The sequence below is a fragment of the Cuculus canorus genome, chromosome 10, assembly GCF_017976375.1.
Source record: "Cuculus canorus isolate bCucCan1 chromosome 10, bCucCan1.pri, whole genome shotgun sequence".
In the NCBI taxonomy this organism is placed as follows: Eukaryota; Metazoa; Chordata; class Aves; order Cuculiformes; family Cuculidae; genus Cuculus; species Cuculus canorus.
In genome coordinates, this window is record NC_071410.1 from 19556883 (window position 1) to 19577086 (window position 20204).

The following is a 20204-nucleotide window of genomic DNA, read 5'->3' on the forward strand; positions in this document are numbered from 1 at the left end:
AACCAACTACCTGCAGGATGCCAAAGCCTGCTGTCCACTCACTTGCTGCCATTAAAGAACTCAAGAACATTCCTCCTGCTATGTCCTCACAACATTAAGACACTTGTGGATTAGGATTAGCTCTGCAGTCAGCAAAAGCTGAGAAGCACGTAATCCACGCTGAAACTGCAAAAGATAATCTCTATTTGCATCGAAAGAGATAAAACTAAATCATACAATGCTTTAAAAATAATCTGAAGTACAGAGTTTGCTGCAAAGGCAGTAAACTTTTTCTTTCCCACAGTATCTCAAGAATAAACGTGCACATTCCAGAAACAATATGGGATATGGGACAATATAGCTACAACATACTGCTTGACCTTACTCAATGCAAATTTGATTCCACTGTTGACAGGCAGAGTTTTGCCACAACTTCAAACACAGAGGAAGGTTTTACCCTTACAGATTCAAATTGATCTCTAAGGTAACATCAAACACTGGACTGAACCTATTTAAGTTACAATTATTTTCCTGAGGAGAGGTGAAGAGAAGCTTCCAAAAATTGGTTCTTGCTTGGCAGGACAGAGCAGACGGCCTGCAAGACCAGTTTCCTCCTCCTCTCATGTTACAAGCTCGCTTTCTGCCCTCTAGTGGCAACCAAGCGTATTCCAGATTATTTCAAAAGCTATTCCACACTTTCCAAGTAGTTTGTAGGAACACAAATTGAAGTATGTTATGTACAACACACTCAGGTAAAAAACTGAGTACAACTCTCTCAAATCCTATTTAATTACATAGGACTGTGAATCGAGGGAGTCTTTTGATAGGCAACGAAAAATAAAAAAAGAAATTGAAGTAATGGCGTTTCACTTCATAGAGATTATGCCATATTAAAGCAAAATGAAAAGAAAAATTACTTACAGAGGAGTATTCCCTCAGAGTCCCGGATATATCAACAGATGCGTTGTGCTGGAGAAGGATCTGCCAACCATTTTTAGGTTTCCTTTGGCTGCTGCTCTGTGTAGCGGGGTGGATTCAAAATGATCTCTTGCATCTGGATCAGCTCCGTTCTCCAAAAGCATAACTGCACTCTGATTATGTAGAAAAGGAAGGAAGGGGGAGAAGGAGAAAAAGTTAATATAACTAAACAGTTCTTCGCAAAGCAACTCCATCTCCAGCAGCACAGGCAAACATACCTCCTGTTTATTTTTGGAGGCTGCATAATGCAGGGGCGTACAGCCGTTCTGATTGACAGCATTTACAGGAGCACCCTGGGCTATGAGGGCTTTCACAATTTCCTCACGGCCTGCTGAAGAGGCGATATGTAGGGGAGTCCAACCAGCCTACAGAGACGAGGAAAAAGCCGTGTTATTCAAACCGGGAGTTTCAGGCAAAGAACATGACAAATCATAACCCCAATACAGACTCGACCGCTCGTTAGCTATACCACATACGTATAAACGGTAAAGCTAAACATTATTGGTTACTACCAGAGAGACGCGTCTCTTGCCCTCTCACACGCCGGCATTCGGTACCCGACAAAGGCTGCCTGCTAAATGACAGAGATCACTTCTGTCACGCACGTGATCTTCCAGGGCACTTTGCCCCTGCAGGACTAACAGTAGTGCTTTTTAAAGAAGAAATAAGAGTACAGAAATGGGCAATGAAGGTCAAATCATTTCTTTTAGATGCCAGTCTTAAGCAATACACGGCTAAAAGATCAGAAATGGAAAGTTCAATCAAACACAACTGCGTGTCACTCTTAAAGCAAGTGCACAACTATGCAGCACAAATAATCCTGGAATCCTAGAGCACGGTTTGGGTTGGAAGAGACCTTAAAGATCATCCAGTTCCACCCCCTGCCGTAGGCAGGGACACCTCCCACTGGATCAGAGGGATCAAAGCCCATCCAAGCTGGCCTTGAACACCTCCAGGGATGGGGCAGCCACAGCTTCCCTGGGCAACCTGGGCCAGGGCCTCCCCACCCTCGTAGCGAAGAAATTCCTCCTTATGCCCAGTGTAAATCCGCCCCTCTCCAGTTTACACCCACTGCCCTTTGTCCTACCACCACGAGCCTTTGTAAGCAGCCCCTCCCCAGCTCTCTTGTAGCCCCGTCAGGTCCTGGAAGGTCTCCTCGGAGCCTTCTCTTCTCAGGCTGAACAACCCCGACTCTCTCAGCCTGCCAAGGCGGACAGGCTGGAGGGAGGGCAGCCCCGGCCCCGGAGCACGGGGACCCGCCCGGCGAGCCCCGGCCCCGCGGTCGCTCCCCTCACCCCGCAGGGAGGGGGCCGGGCCTCTCCCCGCCGCTGCCGCCGCTGCCCCGGGGAGGCGCGGCCCCGCCGCAGCCCCTCAGCCGACCCCGTCCTCCCGCACCGATCCCGAGCCAAATGCCAAATGCCTTTGGAAGTTTGGCCGCGGCGCCCTTCTCTCTCATCTCCTTATGTCAAAAGTGCAAAGGGCAGGATGGTGTGGAACTATCCATAGATGTCTGTCTTATCAGGCATTTGCACGAGTGAATTTCCATCCACTGCTGTTAACGAGCTTTTCAAACCAGGGTACATCACCTGCTACTCTCTTTCTTTGTTCCATGGATTTGAAGTATAGGCAAGGTTTATTTCCATCAGGAAGGCTATGGAACAGCTCTGAAAACTGCTCCCTGCAGTCAGTTAGGGAATGGCCTCTTCGCTTTGTCTTTTGCAGGTGACCAGGGAGAGTCTGTTGGCGTTCCTGGCATTGCTGGAGCAAAAGGAGAGCGAGGCAACCCAGGATTCCCAGGTAAAGTAGCTCTTGGTTGCTCTCTTTGAGAATGCAAAATTCTAGAGGTCGAACAGGCGAGCATTGCCCAACGTGGGTATTTTTGTACTCAATAAATTCAAATACTTCAGTCCTCTCCCGGAAGTGAGATTTAGGAGTCTGGGATCTGGGTGAGGCACAGACGGGGAAGACCAGATGATAACAAACGTGTCCAAGCCCAATTGTAATGCTAAGTCCCACTTCACTTCTTGAGGAGGAAGCTGTGATCTTGCGCTGGTATTTGGCATCCAGGGAGTCCAGTCCTGGGCCCAGACCATGGCTAAGCAGACACAAGTGCTGCACTCTCAACGTAAAATGTTTCTCATTCTCTTCACGCCTTCCTCCAGTTTGACTTGTACTATATCACGCTGTCTGTTTTTATCCTGTCAGGAGAGAGAGGGAGAGAAGGACCCAAAGGTGAACCAGGCTACCCAGGGAACACTGGGGTGAATGGACTCAAAGGCAGCCCAGGAGATCTTGTGTCTGTGAAGAGGCTTTTCTGGTGACGGTTGTCCTTGAATTCCTGAAGGACTATGTCACTGCTGGAAAGTCTATGGAATAAAATCATAAAACTCTTTTGTTTCTAATGGATGTTTGATTTTAGCAGGCATGTTTAAATGCTTGCTTTGAGTTGCGCTTAACGATGGCATGTTTCCTTGCTGCTTTCCGTAGCTCTCCCATTATATGGAGCTCAAGAAAGGCGTCAGTAGAATCAGAAGCCGATTTTTTTGATTAGATTTTTTTGATTAGATTTTTTTGATTAGATTGTGCTGTTGGGAAGCTTCTGCTGGATTTTTTCGTATTTTTAATCATATGAAAATACCGTTTGGTTCTGTTTTACAAAGTGTTTTACTAAATGTAAAGTGGTGGAGAAAGATCTTTCTGGAAAGATTTGTTTAGTCTCAGTCATCTTCTAAAGCAGCACTTAAACTTTGTGGCAGACATTTTATGCATTAAATGCATGCAAACAGCCTTGATGTGGACGCCTCAATGCCTGTGGTTTTTTTATATAAGTCATTATTGGAAAGTAATGATTCACAGCATTTGGATCCTCCTCTGAGAGAGCCACTTAGTATTTACTCTTACCAGAGTGACATGCTGAACATTTCCCTGCAGTTTTTCCTGGGAGCCTCTGTCCTGCACCGGCTGTGCCTGAGTGCGTCTTCAGTAGTCTCTGGAAACTGAACTCTTCATGTTGGAGCATGAAGCCCGCTGGTTTCATTAAAGACCGGAAGCTTGAGTCTACGTTGCATTCTCTCTCGAGACGTAACGTAGAGGTTGGCAGGCAAATCTTGTCCCAGGAGTGCTATCTTCACATCCTTGTGCAAGAGCCTTGTGGAAAGGCCACAGCAGTCATATGCTTCTCTCTCAGCATCTTGCAGATTGTTTAAATTCATCTTGCACAACCAGAATTGCGTGTGAGGCACCAAATCTCTTTCTATTGCTGTACTGAAAAGAGCAGAGAGGGTAGTAAATGGCTGAGTTTGTATTACTACTCAGTTTATGTAATAATTTAACTGCTATTAGGCAGTTTGAATATGCTCCCTTATCTTTGTTAACTGTGTTTAGTTAGGCCTGAGTGAAGCTGGACTGAAAGGCCCTGCAGGTCCCCCAGGTCCAAAGGGTGAAGAAGGTTCTCCAGGGCTGGGCAGAGGAGCTCTAGGATTCCCTGGACCAAAAGGCTCATCAGGAGACATGGGTAATTACTGACATTCTGGAAGCCCAGCAGGATGCATTGCAGCTCAGGTTAATTGTTTGCATGGTGAACAGAATTACCAAAGAGAACTCCTGAAGCCACAGAGGTGTTTTGTAGTTTGACAGGTAAAGGTGAAATCTGTGATGTGGCTATATATTTGAGAGCCACTTGGTTATGTAGTTCTCACAGTGTGCTTCTGCTGAACAGCAGAATGTAGTGCTGTTTCACCTAATGTAGCGAGATGGCTGTGTCTCAGTATAAACGTTGCTCAGCCACTACTTCTGTCCATATCTGTGAAGATCCCTGAAGAGCTTTGGGCACACTCTCTTACTTTATATTTCTCATTCTAGGTCCCCCTGGTCCTATTGGACTGCCTGGCTTGCCAGGAACGCCCGGAGCTTCTCTTCCTTCTGATATACCTGGGAGACCTGGGGATGCTGGCCATCCAGGAACGGATGGGAGCTCAGGTATGGAGAGGCCTTTTAAGGAGAGTGGACTAGCTAAGGGGACGTCTCTTTCTTTATGTGGTTCCTTTCGAGAGCTCTGAGGTAAAATTACTTGGATGAGTACTGTCACTTTAATAACTTTGTTTTAGATCAGGAATCGAGAATGAGAAGGTCTGTTTTCAATTCCTGCTCTTGAACCCTGATTTGATTTAGCTCGTTATTAAAGCTCACTAGTCCTTATTAATTTCCCCTATTCTGATACTGAAGATAGACCTGGGCACTGAGAAGTACTGAAGTGCCGCGTAGTACGTTGACATTTGGACACCAGCTCGATTTTGGACAGTTGTTTCCACAGCTGTCATCATGGACTCTGTGTAAAGTTTGGAAGTATCTTATGTGAGCTGGGAGGCAGCAAAGCTTCATTGCTACTGACAGGTACATATGAAGCACTTGCCATGGAGTTGACAGCAAGTACGGTTTGAAAGATTTGTCATATTGTCATTGGTAGGCATTCGATACCTCAGAGCCTTGGAGAGGCTGAGACTGTAGGCCTTTCCCTGGCCGAGGATTTGAAACCACTGCTCTCATTTTCCTAGGGAATGTCTGAGTCACCGGCTAGCTACCAGGTGGGGGAAGGACTGTGCTTGGGCCCAGAATTTGAAGCTAAATGACTGTGGTTAAAAGGATGTAGAAGTTTGTGAAATCTATATGGATATAAGCAGGTGGGGGTGTGGTTCTTTTCCTCTGGCAGGAAGACCCCTCTAGGAATACAGACACCCAAACAGTGACTGTCCTCTAGAAAGGTGTGCTGGAGATAGCACCAGCATTTGCTTTGCCTCAGGAGCAGATTGTGCTAATTCCTCCTGTCGGCTCTAGGTCTTCCAGGTTCTCCAGGACCACGAGGGCCTCCTGGCCCAGCTTCTGATCAAGGTGACACAGGCAACCCAGGTTTGCCAGGCGTCCTTGGCTTGCGAGGCATTAAGGGTGATGTGGGACGCACTGGTCCAGTTGGACTCCCTGGAGCATCTGGATTCAAAGGTACTCTTACCTTGAAAGGGCCTGGGTGTGGTTTGGCAGCTGTCATCTTGAGAGTATGATATCATGTGCTTTGAAACAAATCCTCGCTCAGATGTAAACATAGCCGAGTTTGTTTAAGTCTTTGCTTTTGGCCCATGCACGTTTTGCCTGCTGACTCTAAAAGCACGCAAGTGATGCCAGCTCCAGGTGCTTTTCAGAGTGTCCCTAATGATTTTTCTCTCTTCTCTTTGTTTTTTTTTGCTGAGTAGATGATGCAGCAGAGCAATGCAATGCTGCATGTGATGGTGGTGTGCTTGTCAGCTCCAGGTACCCACTTGCATATGCTGTCTAAGGAAAGTCTGGAGATGCTGTGTCATCCCACCTATCGTGTGCTCAGAGGCATAGTGAGGTGTCTCCACAAGAGGCTAAGAGGATTGTGGGAGTTAAGAGATCTTGTTCTGGGTTAGGGCAGGGCGCAGGTTGCTCTGGCTTTTGTCTCTGCCAAAGGAGACCAGAGGGCACCTGCAAACAAGAACTCTAGTAGCAAGGTTTCAAAGAAACCGCACGGCTGAAAAGCCAGGAAAGGATGAAGAACTTGCCAGGTGAAGAACTGTATGCTGTCTTTGTAGGCTGTCAGATCCCCATCCCTCTGTCCTGTGCATAGAGATGGAGTCCAAATGGAAAAAATGTGTATTTCCCAGATGCTGCCTGGGTTACCCAGGGAAGGGGAAGAATACTTTTTCAGTAAAGTGTAGTTACGTAGCTGTGGAAATTCTTGTCTCGAGGCTCTGCAGCCATTCTGAACATCAAAATGGGCGCAGAGTTCTTCCTTAAGGGTTGTGATGCCCTCCATCTCGGAGCTGAACTGCTGTTGTTTTTGATACCATCAGTGTGTTTCTCAGTGCCCCGGCTGCGGATCAGAATCAGGACCCTACGGTTAGTCCGTGAGGTCTTTAGCTCTGTATCTTTGCAGGTGTAAGAGGGGAGCCTGGCCTTATGGGGATGCCAGGTAAAGATGGGCCTGCGGGAGATCCTGGTCACCCTGGGCTGAAAGGTGAAATGGGCCGTCGAGGTGAGTGCTGGAGGGTTTGAAAAGCTGTACTTTATTGCGCATGGTTTGGGCTGGGAGAAATTTCAGAGATCCCCTAATGGGCTTATGTGGGGGACTCAGTTTCTTAGACATGGGAATAAACTGGGAAGAGCTTGACATACCACTTTTTACAAAGATCCCCAGTGCTGATGTACTGAGGCAGTCTTTAATTTAGCACACTGCTCTTTGTATCCGCATTGTCAGTACTCACCCTGTCATTTGCACTGTGTGCAGGTCTCCCTGGCCGACAAGGGGCTCCCGGTATAACCCCACAGCCAGAAGAACTCACAGCCCCTGCAGGCTTACCAGGTCTGCCAGGAGTTGATGGTGTCCCTGGCTTTGATGGAGATCCTGGATTGCAGGGTGCAGCTGGAAATCCAGGTAAAAAGTACATTCAGATCACTGAAATGCCGGCTTTCTGTAAGAACAACACTATTTTCTCAAATGCACTAGGAAGGTTTATAGGATTTTGTAATAAAGGAAGTAATTCCAGTAAAATGCATGCAAATATCATGCTTTATTATTATTAGTGTGTACTTGATAATTTCTATTCATGCATTTAGACATAAGGAGGAATTTCTTCACCATGATGGTGGTGAGGCACTGGCAGAGGGTGCCCAGAGAAGTTGTGGCTGCCCCATCCCTGGAGGTGTTGAAGGCCAGGTTGGATGGCCTTGGGCAGCCTGATCTAGTGAGAGGTGTCCCTGCTCATCGCAGCGGGGGAGGAACTGCATGATCTTTAAGGTCCCTTCTAACCCAAACTATTCTATGAATCTATGATGTTTATAACGTTTTCTAATTAGGTTTCCAGAATTAGGTGCAGAAGGCTGTCGTAGCTGATCTGATACCAGCTTTGGTAGTTGCGGGTGGAGTGGTCATGAAAATGAATCACCACTGAGAATGTTTTGAATTGTCAATGAAATACTGTAACTGAAGGAGTGCTGGGAGCTTCAGCACAGGTGGTTCATAATGTTTGACAAATCAGCTTTGGTGGGTCCTGTACCAGCTGGCTCTCCTAGGTGTAGCAGGTCCCCATGATTCCTTTCTTAGCACTGCCATACAGGCGATCTGTAGATGTTAGTATTCTCTTTCACTCAAGGAAACTCCTAGAGTGGGAACATCACGTAGCACCAGTCCTTGTCCCTAGATGCTATCCTGAATCCCGTCACAGTGAATAGAGCTGTGTTAGTTCCTGGCTTCCTGTTGTCACTTCCTAAACTGAATAAACATGCAGGAAGTAAAAACTGAGATAGCCTTGATTAGTACTCATCAGGCAGTCAGGTAATGGATGTTGCAGAGCAGTGGCAAGAGACAAGTTTGTTGGGAAATTACCCCTGCTTATACTATTTTTGATAGTATTTACAAAAGTGATGCAGATGGATCCCCATCTGTTTCCCAGACCCCCATTTCTTTAGACTAATGTTAATCTTCTGCGTTACTGATTGCAGGAGAGGTATCTCAATCTGTGCAACTGCATGACACCTTCTGTCTCTTTCTACTATTTTGTTATAGTTTGACTTGTAACACCTTCAACACTTACTTTATTGTTCATTTATCCAATCCATGCCAGACCTTTCTAGTTTGGGGTCAGGACAGTCCTGAGCGGATTCTGAAGGACCACAGGGAGGTACCTCCTCTTACATCCCACTAAATTCTAAGCCTTTGTATTCTAAGCACCCTTCATAGTGGCAGAAATCTTGCAAGGCAGAGGAGTTTACAGACTTCCACAGCCATCAAATTGAAGCCTGAGACTCAGTTTCGATGTGGCTTCAGGCTAAAAGCAGTAGCTTATCTCACCTGGCATAGTTGGGGATCCAGGACCATCAGGTGCCCCAGGACCACAAGGATTTGAAGGTAATTTCATGATTTGGGGAGCACAGATCGGAAAGAAGCAAGCAGTAGAATTCTGTTTGCCTATAGGCTCTGCAGAGATCGTCCACAACACCCAGTTACCTTAGGAAGACCAGGGGATGTACACGATCTTGTGTCTTGTATCCGCAATGAAGTAAATTCAATCTTCAGTGAGAAGTGTTACGTTACACGTCACTGCTGTGTGTCACTGATGGTGTTTCCCTAGGGACAAGTCTGAACATCTTTTGGTTTTAATGTTTTGTGAATGTGGGGTTGGTCTTGAAGTGGTGTTCACAGTGAACACAGCTGTGAGGGCTGGGAAGCAGAGGAAAACACAGTGAGAGAGAGGAGGTTTGGATTCTGCCACAGATTTGTTGTGCAACTTTTCGCCTTTCTGTGTCAAAGGAATATCATCCTGAAGAGCACAACAGCAAAAATGAATTGATTAAGTTTTGGTTGGTGCTTTGAGATCCTCAGAGTTATTGTACTGTGAGATATGTGCTACCACGTTGGCAACAGAGGTGTTGGGTAAGGAAAGGAAATCAAGTGAGGTAGGAAATGTGTGAGTGCTACTGTGAAATGACTGCCTTTGGGACTGATAAGTCTAGTTAGTCCTGTAACAACTATCAAACTTGGACTTCTCGTTATGTGAGATTGACATAAAAACCATGACAGCAACGCCAAAATCAGTTACACATCCAGCTGATGTCCACACCGCACGTTAGTGATAGCGACTCCTTTTCTGTCTTCTAGGTGTTGCTGGAAAGCCAGGCTCACATGGTTTGCCAGGAATGCCTGGTCGCAGCGTGGGCGTTGGATACACTTCAGTGAAGCATAGCCAGTCAGAGCAAATCCCGCCCTGTCCCATAGGAATGAATAAGCTCTGGGATGGCTACAGCTTATTGTACGTGGAGGGGCAGGAAAAGTCACACAACCAGGATCTTGGTGAGTTGACGGAATTCTCTCAGGCATAAAGAATGTAAGCCAAACTCCTGTTTGAATTGAGCAATCTTCATTGGCACTGCAGGCGATTGTAGTTGAGGTGGTGGAAGTCTGCTTGGCCAGACTCTGTACTGGAAGCAGTGTCATTTGTGTCATCCTCCGCCACTCACGTCTGGTATGTATGAACTCGAGCACTTGGCAGATTCTTGATACGACCACTTCTCCGATTTTTGCAGGTTTTGCTGGCTCGTGTTTGCCTCGCTTCAGCACCATGCCTTTTATTTACTGCAGCATCAATGAAGTGTGCTACTACGCCAGCCGAAATGACAAGTCCTCTTGGCTCTTCACCACTGCTCCTATCCCCATGATGCCAGTGGACAGCATTCAGATCCCGCAGTACATCAGTCGTTGCTCAGTATGTGAAGCACCTTCCCAGGCTGTGGCTGTGCACAGCCAGGACATCACCATCCCCCAGTGTCCCCTTGGCTGGCGTAGCCTATGGATAGGATACTCTTTCCTTATGGTAAGGATACTTCAGCTAATGCAAAGGCAGCCTTAAACCTTTACATGTGGAAATGCGGCAGTCCTTTTATGTAGGATAGTCAGCCTAGTCGTTAGCTGTCCCAGTGTGGGCCGATCATATTGTATTTACCTCTTGGCTAATGCAAATGTAACTTTAAACACTGTGTGCACACAGTGAAGCTTTTTAACTTAACTTGGGTGCCTCCTTTAAGTTTGTTTTTAGCAGTTACCTGTCGAGGCTGAGCATTTCAGAGCAAGGGTTTCCTTTTCTTCTCTGTCTGTGGGCTCCAATTGCTGAGATGAACAAGATGGTCATGAATTAAGCAGCAGTGCTTTGTTTTAAAAAAGCCATGCAGTGAATCCCTGGCAGGGGGAGCTTCCGAGTGTAGAGTTTCCAGGCTGTGGGTAACGACCATGGGAGGCAAAGAAGATGAAATAGAACGTGGTGAACTGTTTTCCTGGAGATCAGGCTGGCCCTGATCAAGAGCTGCGAGTGAGAGGAGACAGCATTCACTTGGTCTCTGTGTTGGCATTTATTGGTGAAGATGAAACTGCGGTTCGTGCCCGTTACACTGCTGTGGGACAAAACAACCACAGTGGGAACTGTTGGAGAGTAAAAACAAACTTTATAATGGATTGAAAGACCTTTGCCTTTAGTCATTCTGAGCTGTGCTTATAGCTGCTTGAGAGATTCTCTGCCCAAGAAATAAAACCACACCGGCTGTGCTGATAAACCTGTAGAATGAAGGCCCTTTTACCAAAACAGGCTTCAGAAGGCAACAAGCTGAAAAACAACAATTAAGTCATTTGCACATACCTATATATTAAGTTTTAAGATAACCTGGCTTATATTTAGTTCACACAAACAAATTAAGAAAACGTAGCAGCGTACAACCTATGAAAAGCTTAAGAAATGTATCAGATGCACAGATAAAGTGCTGTAACAGAGAAATCTTTTTTGAAATAAATAAGGTACAGATAAACCACCTTGGGTTCATGTCAGCTCTCAAAAGAAAAGTCAGCCTAAGTTTTAGTGATCTGAATTTTAGGGTCAAGGTGGAATATAACTCTTAACAGTGGTCGTGATCTGCACTGACTATTTGAGTCTCCTGTTCCTCTGAGGTTTCCCAGAAACAGGAAGGCTATTGCAACCGTAGACATTAGACAGTTCCTTTGACAGAATCATTTTTGTAATAAAGTCTGGTTGCTCAAAAACATGTTAAAATAGTTAACAAGGAAACAGTTTTCTTCCGATCCGGTTGATCTTTTATACAAGACAGGTTTTTTTTTCCTACGATGCAGCCCACAGGAGGGAAGAGACGTAAGCATCCTCCTTAACTGAAGAATGTTTTGCTTTAAAAACTAAACTATTGCTTTACATGAGAGCAAGAAAAATCTATTTGGTGTTATCCCTTCCTCCAAGCATTGGCCTTTCCATCTGAAAGTCAGCCCTGATGACCAAAGTATCCTCCGTTTGAGATTAGGATCAAGTACTATTTGCACAGAATTAAATCCTCTCACATGTTTTGTCAAATATAGCGTTCCATTCTCGTTACTACTTTTACAGAAAAAGGCGCTACATGGCACTGTCTCTACTCGCACTCGCAGAACAGCTTCTCACTGCTTGCGGCAGAAAAAGAGAACTTAGGAAACCTGATGACCCACTCATTTGTGCTCCTTTGTCCGTAGCCTCCCCGTCCCTGCTCTGTCTTCCCTGCAGAAGTCTCCCTGCACAAGAGGCAGCGTGCTGAGGCTTGTCTAGAACAGCCTGCTGCCGACAGCTGAACGTTGTGGTCCCTCACTGAGCAAGGTTGTGTCCAATTCCTCCTCTGCACACTGACCCTTTTTCTCTCAACTGACGGGAACCGAGACTTGAAGTATAATTCAAAAATCTGGGATTTCCAGAGAGACCTAGGGAGACTCTTGCCTAAAAGGAAGAAAACTCAACACCTAATACACATTAACGTACTTCAGAATAATTAATGCATCTTAATATTGCAGATCCAGAGGCAGAGTGTGCCTTTATGTTTAAAAAACAAATAAATAATATAAAATAAATTAAATAAAAGATGCCAGGGCAATGATTTGCCTGGTGTTTACTTTGTTAAGGAGGTGAAACCAAGTCAATCCAGCCTGTGTTAATTTGATGTCTTCTCCACAGTAACTTATCAGCTGCAGGCTTAGAGCAGCTACAGAGCCTGAGGCCAGTTGCCGTGTGGTGCCAATGGTTTTGCCATTCAGCCGTTCAGGTTGTGTGTGTTAAAGCGTGTTTCAGCACTGGATATTGCAAAGCCTCTGGAGAGGGTCCCGGGCAACCGTCTCCAGGTGACGGTGGTTGAGGAGGGGGTTGGAGCAGGTGATGTCCCATGATTGTAGAAGGCCCGTGGTCTGCATTGTGATGCGTTGCAACCCGAGGTGGTGTGTGGAGGAGTGAGCGGTGCCGTGGCATTCCGGTGTGGACGCTGGCAGCGGCTGGTTCACTCCTGACTTGCTCTCTTCGGAAGGCTGTGTGTCTGTTCTGTACGGGGACACTGAGCACCTGCGTCTGTTGTCCAGGTACTGCAAGTGATGTGAAAGAGAGCATAAATTCAGGACGGGACTTCAGGAACTGTTGTAGGGCACAGCCACAATATTTCCAGGAAGCCTGTGACATTTCTGGCCTTTAAAAGTGACTTTCAAGTAGTACTGTCCATCAAAATTGACATCGCACACATTGACTCGGACGTATGGGATTCTGCTTGAATGTGTAATTTACCAGTTGTTTGTTTGTTTGTTTTTCTGGAGCTATTTAATCCCAAGCTCTGTCATTGGTGTGAGACTTGTGGCATGTTCCTTTTGTTGGACATAGTTCCTTGTGTTTGGAATTCCATAGTACTTAGAGTGAAGAGGAACGGTCATTCTGGCCCCTTGTACACAGTCCCTTTGGTACCAGATTCGTCTGGGAGGCTGGATTCTGCTTTAGTCCTGACCACGGGGTCAGCTTGTGGCGTTTGATGCGGATTGGATAACCAGGAGAGAGAAATCGGAATGTGACTGTAGTGATTGCTTTCACAGCAAGCAGCAATGCAGTGAGTCTTGGATAGATCTCTTACAGGAGGGGCTTTGTGCATTTAGGTGACGTCTCTCTGACCATCTTCCCACTGCTTTGCCTGGCACTTGCTTTGTTAAGGCACTGAAACCACATTAATCCGGCTTCTGTTAATTTGGTGTCTTCTCCCAGTAAGGTGCCGGCTGCGGGTTTAGAGCAACAGTGGAGAGAAGCCTTTGCTGGTGCAGTGTTGTTCTGCCTGTGTGGTGGACAGCAGTGTGACATTGGTAGGAGAGAGTGGCCAAAAGCCTGAGCCAGTTGCGTGTGGTGCCAATGGTTTTGCCATTCAGCCGTTCAGGTTGTGTGTGTTAAAGCGTGTTTCAGCACTGGATATTGCAAAGCGCCTGGAGAGGGTCCCGGGCAACCGTCTCCAGGTGACGGTGGTTGAGGAGGGGGTTGGAGCAGGTGATGTCCCATGATTGTAGAAGGCCCATGGTCTGCATTGTGATGCGTTGCAACCCGAGGTGGTGTGTGGAGGAGCGAGCGGTGCGGTTGCATTCCGGTGTGGACGCTGGAAGCGGCTGGTTCACTCCTGACTTGCTCTCTTCGGAAGGCTGTGTGTCTGTTCTGTACGGGGACACTGAGCACCTGCGTCTGTTGTCCAGGTACTGCAAGTGATGTGAAAGTAGCATAAATTCAGGACGGACTTCAGGAACTGTTGCGGGCACAGCCACAATATTTCCAGGAAGCCTGTGACATTTCTGGCCTTTAAAAGTGATTTTCAAGTAGTACTGTCCATCAAAATTGACATCGCACACTGACTCGGACGTATGGGATTCTGCTTGAATGTGTAATTTACCAGTTGTTTATTTCTTTGTTTGTATTTCTGGAGCTATTTAATCCAAAGCTCTGTCATTGGTATGAGACTTGTGGCATGTTCCTTTTGTTGGACATAGTTCCTTGTGTTTGGAATTCCATAGTACTTAGAGTGAAGAAGAATGGTCATTTTGGCCCCTTGTACACAGACCCTTTGGTACCAGAATCGTCTGGGAGGCTGGATTCTGCTTTAGTTCTGACCACGGGGTCAGCTTGTGGCATTTGATGCGGATTGGATAACTAGGAGAAAGAAGCTTTTGCTGGTGCGGTGTTGTTCTGCCTGTGTGGCGGAGAGCAGTGTGACATTGGTAGGAGAGAGTGGCCAAAAGCCTGAGCCAGTTGTGTGTGGTGCCAATGGTTTTGCCATTCAGCCGTTCAGGTTGTGTGTGTTAAAGCGTGTTTCAGCACTGGATATTGCAAAGCGCCTGGAGAGGGTCCCGGGCAACCGTCTCCAGGTGACGGTGGTTGAGGAGGGGGTTGGAGCAGGTGATGTCCCATGATTGTAGAAGGCCCATGGTCTGCATTGTGATGCGTTGCAACCCGAGGTGGTGTGTGGAGGAGCGAGCGGTGCCGTGGCATTCCGGTGTGGACGCTGGAAGCGGCTGGTTCACTCCTGACTTGCTCTCTTCGGAAGGCTGTGTGTCTGTTCTGTACGGGGACACTGAGCACCTGCGTCTGTTGTCCAGGTACTGCAAGTGATGTGAAAGTAGCATAAATTCAGGACGGACTTCAGGAACTGTTGCGGGCACAGCCATAATATTTCCAGGAAGCCTGTGACATTTCTGGCCTTTAAAAGTGATTTTCAAGTAGTACTGTCCATCAAAATTGACATCGCACACTGACTCGGACGTATGGGATTCTGCTTGAATGTGTAATTTACCAGTTGTTTATTTCTTTGTTTGTATTTCTGGAGCTATTTAATCCAAAGCTCTGTCATTGGTATGAGACTTGTGGCATGTTCCTTTTGTTGGACATAGTTCCTTGTGTTTGGAATTCCATAGTACTTAGAGTGAAGAAGAATGGTCATTTTGGCCCCTTGTACACAGACCCTTTGGTACCAGAATCGTCTGGGAGGCTGGATTCTGCTTTAGTCCTGACAATGGGGTCAGCTTGTGGCGTTTGATGCGGATTGGATAACTAGGAGAAAGAAGCTTTTGCTGGTGCGGTGTTGTTCTGCCTGTGTGGTGGAGAGCAGTGTGACATTGGTAGGAGAGAGTGGCCAAAAGCCTGAGCCAGTTGTGTGTGGTGCCAATGGTTTTGCCATTCAGCCGTTCAGGTTGTGTGTGTTAAAGCGTGTTTCAGCACTGGATATTGCAGAGCCCCTGGAGAGGGTCCCGGGCAACCGTCTCCAGGTGACGGTGGTTGAGGAGGGGGTTGGAGCAGGTGATGTCCCATGATTGTAGAAGGCCCATGGTCTGCATTGTGATGCGTTGCAACCCGAGGTGGTGTGTGGAGGAGCGAGCGGTACGGTGGCATTCCGGTGTGGACGCTGGAAGCGGCTGGTTCACTCCTGACTTGCTCTCTTCGGAAGGCTGTGTGTCTGTTCTGTACGGGGACACTGAGCACCTGCGTCTGTTGTCCAGGTACTGCAAGTGATGTGAAAGTAGCATAAATTCAGGACGGACTTTAGGAATTGTTGTGGGCACAGCCACAATATTTCCAGGAAGCCTGTGACATTTCTGGCCTTTAAAAGTGATTTTCAAGTAGTACTGTCCATCAAAATTGATATCACACATTGACTCGGACGTATGGGATTCTGCTTGAATGTGTAATTTACCAGTTGTTTGTTTGTTTGTTTTTCTGGAGCTATTTAATCCCAAGCTCTGTCATTGGTGTGAGACTTGTGGCATGTTCCTTTTGTTGGACATAGTTCCTTGTGTTTGGAATTCCATAGTACTTAGAGTGAAGAGGAACGGTCATTTTGGCCCCTTGTACACAGACCCTTTGGTACCAGATTCGTCTGGAAGCTGGATTCTGCTTTAGTCCTGACCACGGGGTCAGCTTGTGGCGTTTGATGCGGATTGGATAACTAGGAGAGAGGAATCGGAATGTGTTAGAGCAACAGTGGAGAGAAGCCTTTGCTGGTGCAGTGTTGTTCTGCCTGTGTGGTGGAGAGCAGTGTGACATTGGTAGGAGAGGGTGGCCAAAAGCCTGAGCCAGTTGTGTGTGGTGCCAATGGTTTTGCCGTTCAGCCGTTCAGGTTCTGTGTGTTAAAACATGTTTCAGCACTGGATATTGCAAAGCCCCTGGAGAGAAAGAGAGCATAAATTCCGGAGTGACTTTAGGAACTGTTGCTGGTTCACCCATTCTGGGCAGAGACAGCCCCTGTGGAATCAGAGGATAGTGATGTGAGAGAATACCTGTCGCTGGTGGCTGGGTAACTGGCTGAAACATTGGGGGCAAGGTGTATCTTCCCTAGTGGGAAAGAAATGACCCAGCGTTGCTCACTCCACTCCCTGCTGGGTCTCTGAAGAGATTATTAAATCCTCTCTGATAACCCTGTCTGCTTCTCGAGAGGCTTTTTTAAGAACCCATTGAACGTACGAATCGTAGTTCTCTGAAGTAGTTTGCATTTCCCTGTGTCTGGAATATCTCTTATTTAGTCCCTCATTGATTCTTGTCAGTCAGCCCAGCTCTTGCGTTTTTGTGCAACGCGTCTCTCTTGCCCTCCTGCAATGTGAACTCTGTATGGAACAGCTACTGAAGTGTCAAAGCTGTCTGAAAGGCCTGGGAAGTTTTGTCAGCCCTGCAGAGATGTGATAGGGACCGGCAGGAGGAAGGAGGGGACTGGAATAAGGAAGATGGGTTTTAAGTGTAGCAACCGCACTGTTTTAAAATCTGTGCTACGTTTGCTTGAGAAGTGTATGGAAAACTCCTTTCTAAATATGAGCTTTGAAAGTCTGTATTGCCAGCAACGTGGAAATATCCACAGTCCGTTTTCTGGAAGCAGTGGAGAATGAAGGTAGTTAAGAACTTAGTGCAGCTTAATGTTGAAAAGGAACATGCCAAAAGTGAACAGGACATAAACGATATGTGGCATCATCTACTAGAAGATAAGTGACAATAAATAATAAAGTATCAAATCAAGGGGAAGGACAAGTGGAAGCTTGTACCTGTTCCTGGAAAGCTTTTTCAGAGATGACTTTTCTCAGACCCCGTCTTAGTAACCTATGTGAGTAAACTTGAACCCAGCGTATCACTTTCCTCCTCTTCCTTTACTTGTCCATAGCTCTGTGTCACTGCTCGATGCTCTCATATGCACTGCAAAAGCAAAGGCTTCTCCTTTTGCTCTGCTCCGAGATCACAAAATGTCCCAAGAGCTGTTTTTGTAAGGAAAAGAGCTACAGGTGCCGTAGAGGAGATTTTTCTCTGCATACTGATGAAACTTGTGTCAATCTCAGATGCGTTTATGTCTGACAGAGTCTCTTTTCCCATTTTTTCTTCCTTTAGAGTGCAGAATGCAATTCCTAACGGCGCAGGCGACGAGCAGTCTGCTGAAGTTCCCAGAGGGGACTGTTGAGGCGCTCGGGGAAGATGATCCAACCCGAGGTTCTGTGCTGTGGGGGAAGATTTCTGGAGGTGAGCATTTCCCTTTCACTCTGGTCTTGGTACAAAGTAATCCTTGCCTGGGGGTTTCCTGAAGCACAAGGTCCCAGTCTCAGGTGTGTCAGGTGGGTGCTGCTGAGATGCCTCAGGTTGAGAGAGAGGGAAAAGGATGTTTTAGCGATTCAAAGTGCTCATGTGAAAAGGTTAGTCAAGTGAAACTTTGAAATTACAACAACTTGCACCAGTCCTGTGCGATTAAAAGAATCTACTTAACCCCCCTGTGTCAGTGAGCCCTCCTCGCTTTTTAATGAAATCAAAGGCAGCTTTCAAGCAAGGAGTGGTCTTGTTTAGGGCTGTGTTTATTGGTACCAGCTCAAGCTCTCTGACCATCCTAAGAGCACATGCAGAAAGAGTTCTTGTCCAGCGTTACCGAGGCAGTAGGCCCTGCTTTTTCTTGTTTTTCTTTTGGAAATTTGCTTCAGGCAGTTTTCTTCTCTTTTCCAGGGACCAGTGGCCTGGCGTGGTTGGCACGTGGTCCTCACTTTGAGGTGGTGAACTCTATGACAGGCGAGCGGCTCTCTGCCTACTGTTTCAGTGGGCCACATGGACGGCTTCCCACTGTCCGTGTGGTCAAGGAGTTTTCCTCGTGGGAGAGACCTGCGCTGCTGATTGGTGTTGGAAATGATCTCTGTTTGTTTGACCTTGAAAGATCACGAGTGGTTAAAGCCATTGCTCTTCCAGGAAGGGTACGTACTTGTTCATGGGAGAAACAAAGCTTTTATTTTGTCAGATGTGCATAAGCCAGTTTCAGGAAAAGCTCTGGAGGGTCTCGATGCAAGAGAGGCTTTTCTGTATTGCAGTAACTTTTGAATGGTTTCTGTTTAGCTGTCAAGGAGCCTAAATATTAACCTGTACTTTTCGTTTGATTAGGTGATTGCTATTGAACCTATAACTAATGTCGGAGAAGGAGATGCGAGCACTCAGTACCTCCACGAGAGTCTGCAGTGCTTCTCTGGAGTGGCAGCAGTGGCTACAAATGTTGGGCGCGTTTTTCTGGTTGACCTTTGTTTACATAATTTCTCTTGGGGGCAGAAGGAAATAGAAATATTGGGTAAGCTTGCAGTTTATAAACTTGAATTTGAAAGTAGCAAAAGGTGTGTCTTTTAAACAAACAACCTGCACCCCCTTTGAAGACACTTGTGTGCGGGCATTTATGACTAGTGATTCCAGATGGCGATTTGACATCATGGAGTCCTGAACAGCTTAAAGATGGGAGTGGCTTAAAGTCAGAGGTGCCCTATTTCTTGGGAATGTACTTCTGCTTCTGTTAAGTGACTGGAGCAAAGCGTAGGCTTATTTCTGAAAAGAAACCCGACTTCTCCGAACTCATGCATTGAGATGAGTGAGATCTCTAATGTGTTTATTCAGACCGCATACACTGTTTTGGCTATTCCAACAGCGGCTTCAGGAGTTGATGTCACTTCAAAGGGCTTCATCCTGAGGCCCACACTCCTGATGTACACAGTCCAAGAAAAGTTCTCTCTGAAGGTTACTCTTCTACCTGGCGTTGAAATAGCAGTGAGAATACCTGTCCCATCAGAGTGTTCCTCGGTGCTTTGAACGCCTACAAAATGGAAACAGCCAAAAAAAGCCTTACATAAATGGGTACTTGGCTGGGACAGGAGAATTGGATTATAGATGTTTTCATGTCAGAGTTTAAAACGCCACCTAAATAACATAACATCTTCATTTTTTGTGTGTTTTTGTGTGTATAGATCGCGAATATGTCACTGCTGCTCCTGCTGAAGTTCCACAAATCAGAGAAACTGTGATGGGAGGAGGGAGACATCTCTGTTTCCAATTACAGAACTCTTCTAGAAGCGCAGTATCAACGCTGTACTTCATCAGCAGAACCAATCAGCTCGTTGTGGGCTTTTGCAATGGCACCCTCTCACTGTGGAATATGGGAACTTTGACAAGGGAGTAAGTGGGTCTTCATGCTTGGCCATGCCGGCAGGTGCAGGCTCTCCATTTTTTTGCCAAAGGGAGTGTGTTAATGTAAAGAGGACTCTTTTGGGGACTGAAGTTTTGAGTCTAATCCTGGAATGTTTAGAAATGCTCTTCTGAACTAACTCTGAAGTCAGAGACGGATTAAGCAAACCACCTCCTCCGCAGGGCACTAAGATTCTTTTCCTTCTTGTGCCTTTGGAGTGAGCAGTTGTGGACAGTGTGCTGCTTGGGCCCTATGTCAAGCAGTTAGGATGCAATAGAGCCGATTTTTATAAGACACTTTGTTCTGTCGGTAGTATTCAGTGAAACCAGGAAATGTGTGTATCTTCCTCGACTCTCTCCTTTGGGATGTTGGTGTGACCTTCTGTACTTGAGGCTAAGCACATCAGGCGCGCTTTCTCAGAAGAC

The 20204-nt window shown here is 46.6% G+C and overlaps 2 protein-coding genes across 2 annotated transcripts in view; one reads left to right on the plus strand and one right to left on the minus strand.

The window, feature by feature from the left end:
- The window catches only part of LOC128853189 (collagen alpha-6(IV) chain-like), a 58649-nt gene extending 40450 nt beyond the window's left edge, over positions 1-18199 (plus strand). The window contains exons 3-11 of the mRNA XM_054075849.1: positions 4346-4471; positions 4819-4935; positions 5791-5952; positions 6905-7003; positions 7256-7441; positions 8828-8875; positions 9626-9817; positions 10051-10337; positions 17691-18199. Of these exons, the coding sequence (XP_053931824.1) occupies positions 4468-4471; positions 4819-4935; positions 5791-5952; positions 6905-7003; positions 7256-7441; positions 8828-8875; positions 9626-9817; positions 10051-10337; positions 17691-17711 (1116 nt within the window). The 5' untranslated portion in view covers positions 4346-4467 and the 3' untranslated portion in view covers positions 17712-18199. The remainder of the gene's footprint in view (positions 1-4345; positions 4472-4818; positions 4936-5790; positions 5953-6904; positions 7004-7255; positions 7442-8827; positions 8876-9625; positions 9818-10050; positions 10338-17690) is intronic.
- Positions 18200-19210: 1011 nt separating this feature from the next.
- Positions 19211-20204, minus strand: part of LOC128853190 (protein ELYS-like) — an 8060-nt gene continuing 7066 nt past the window's right edge. Inside the window, exon 13 of the mRNA XM_054075850.1 lies at positions 19211-19410. Within this exon, the coding sequence (XP_053931825.1) occupies positions 19211-19410 (200 nt within the window). The remainder of the gene's footprint in view (positions 19411-20204) is intronic.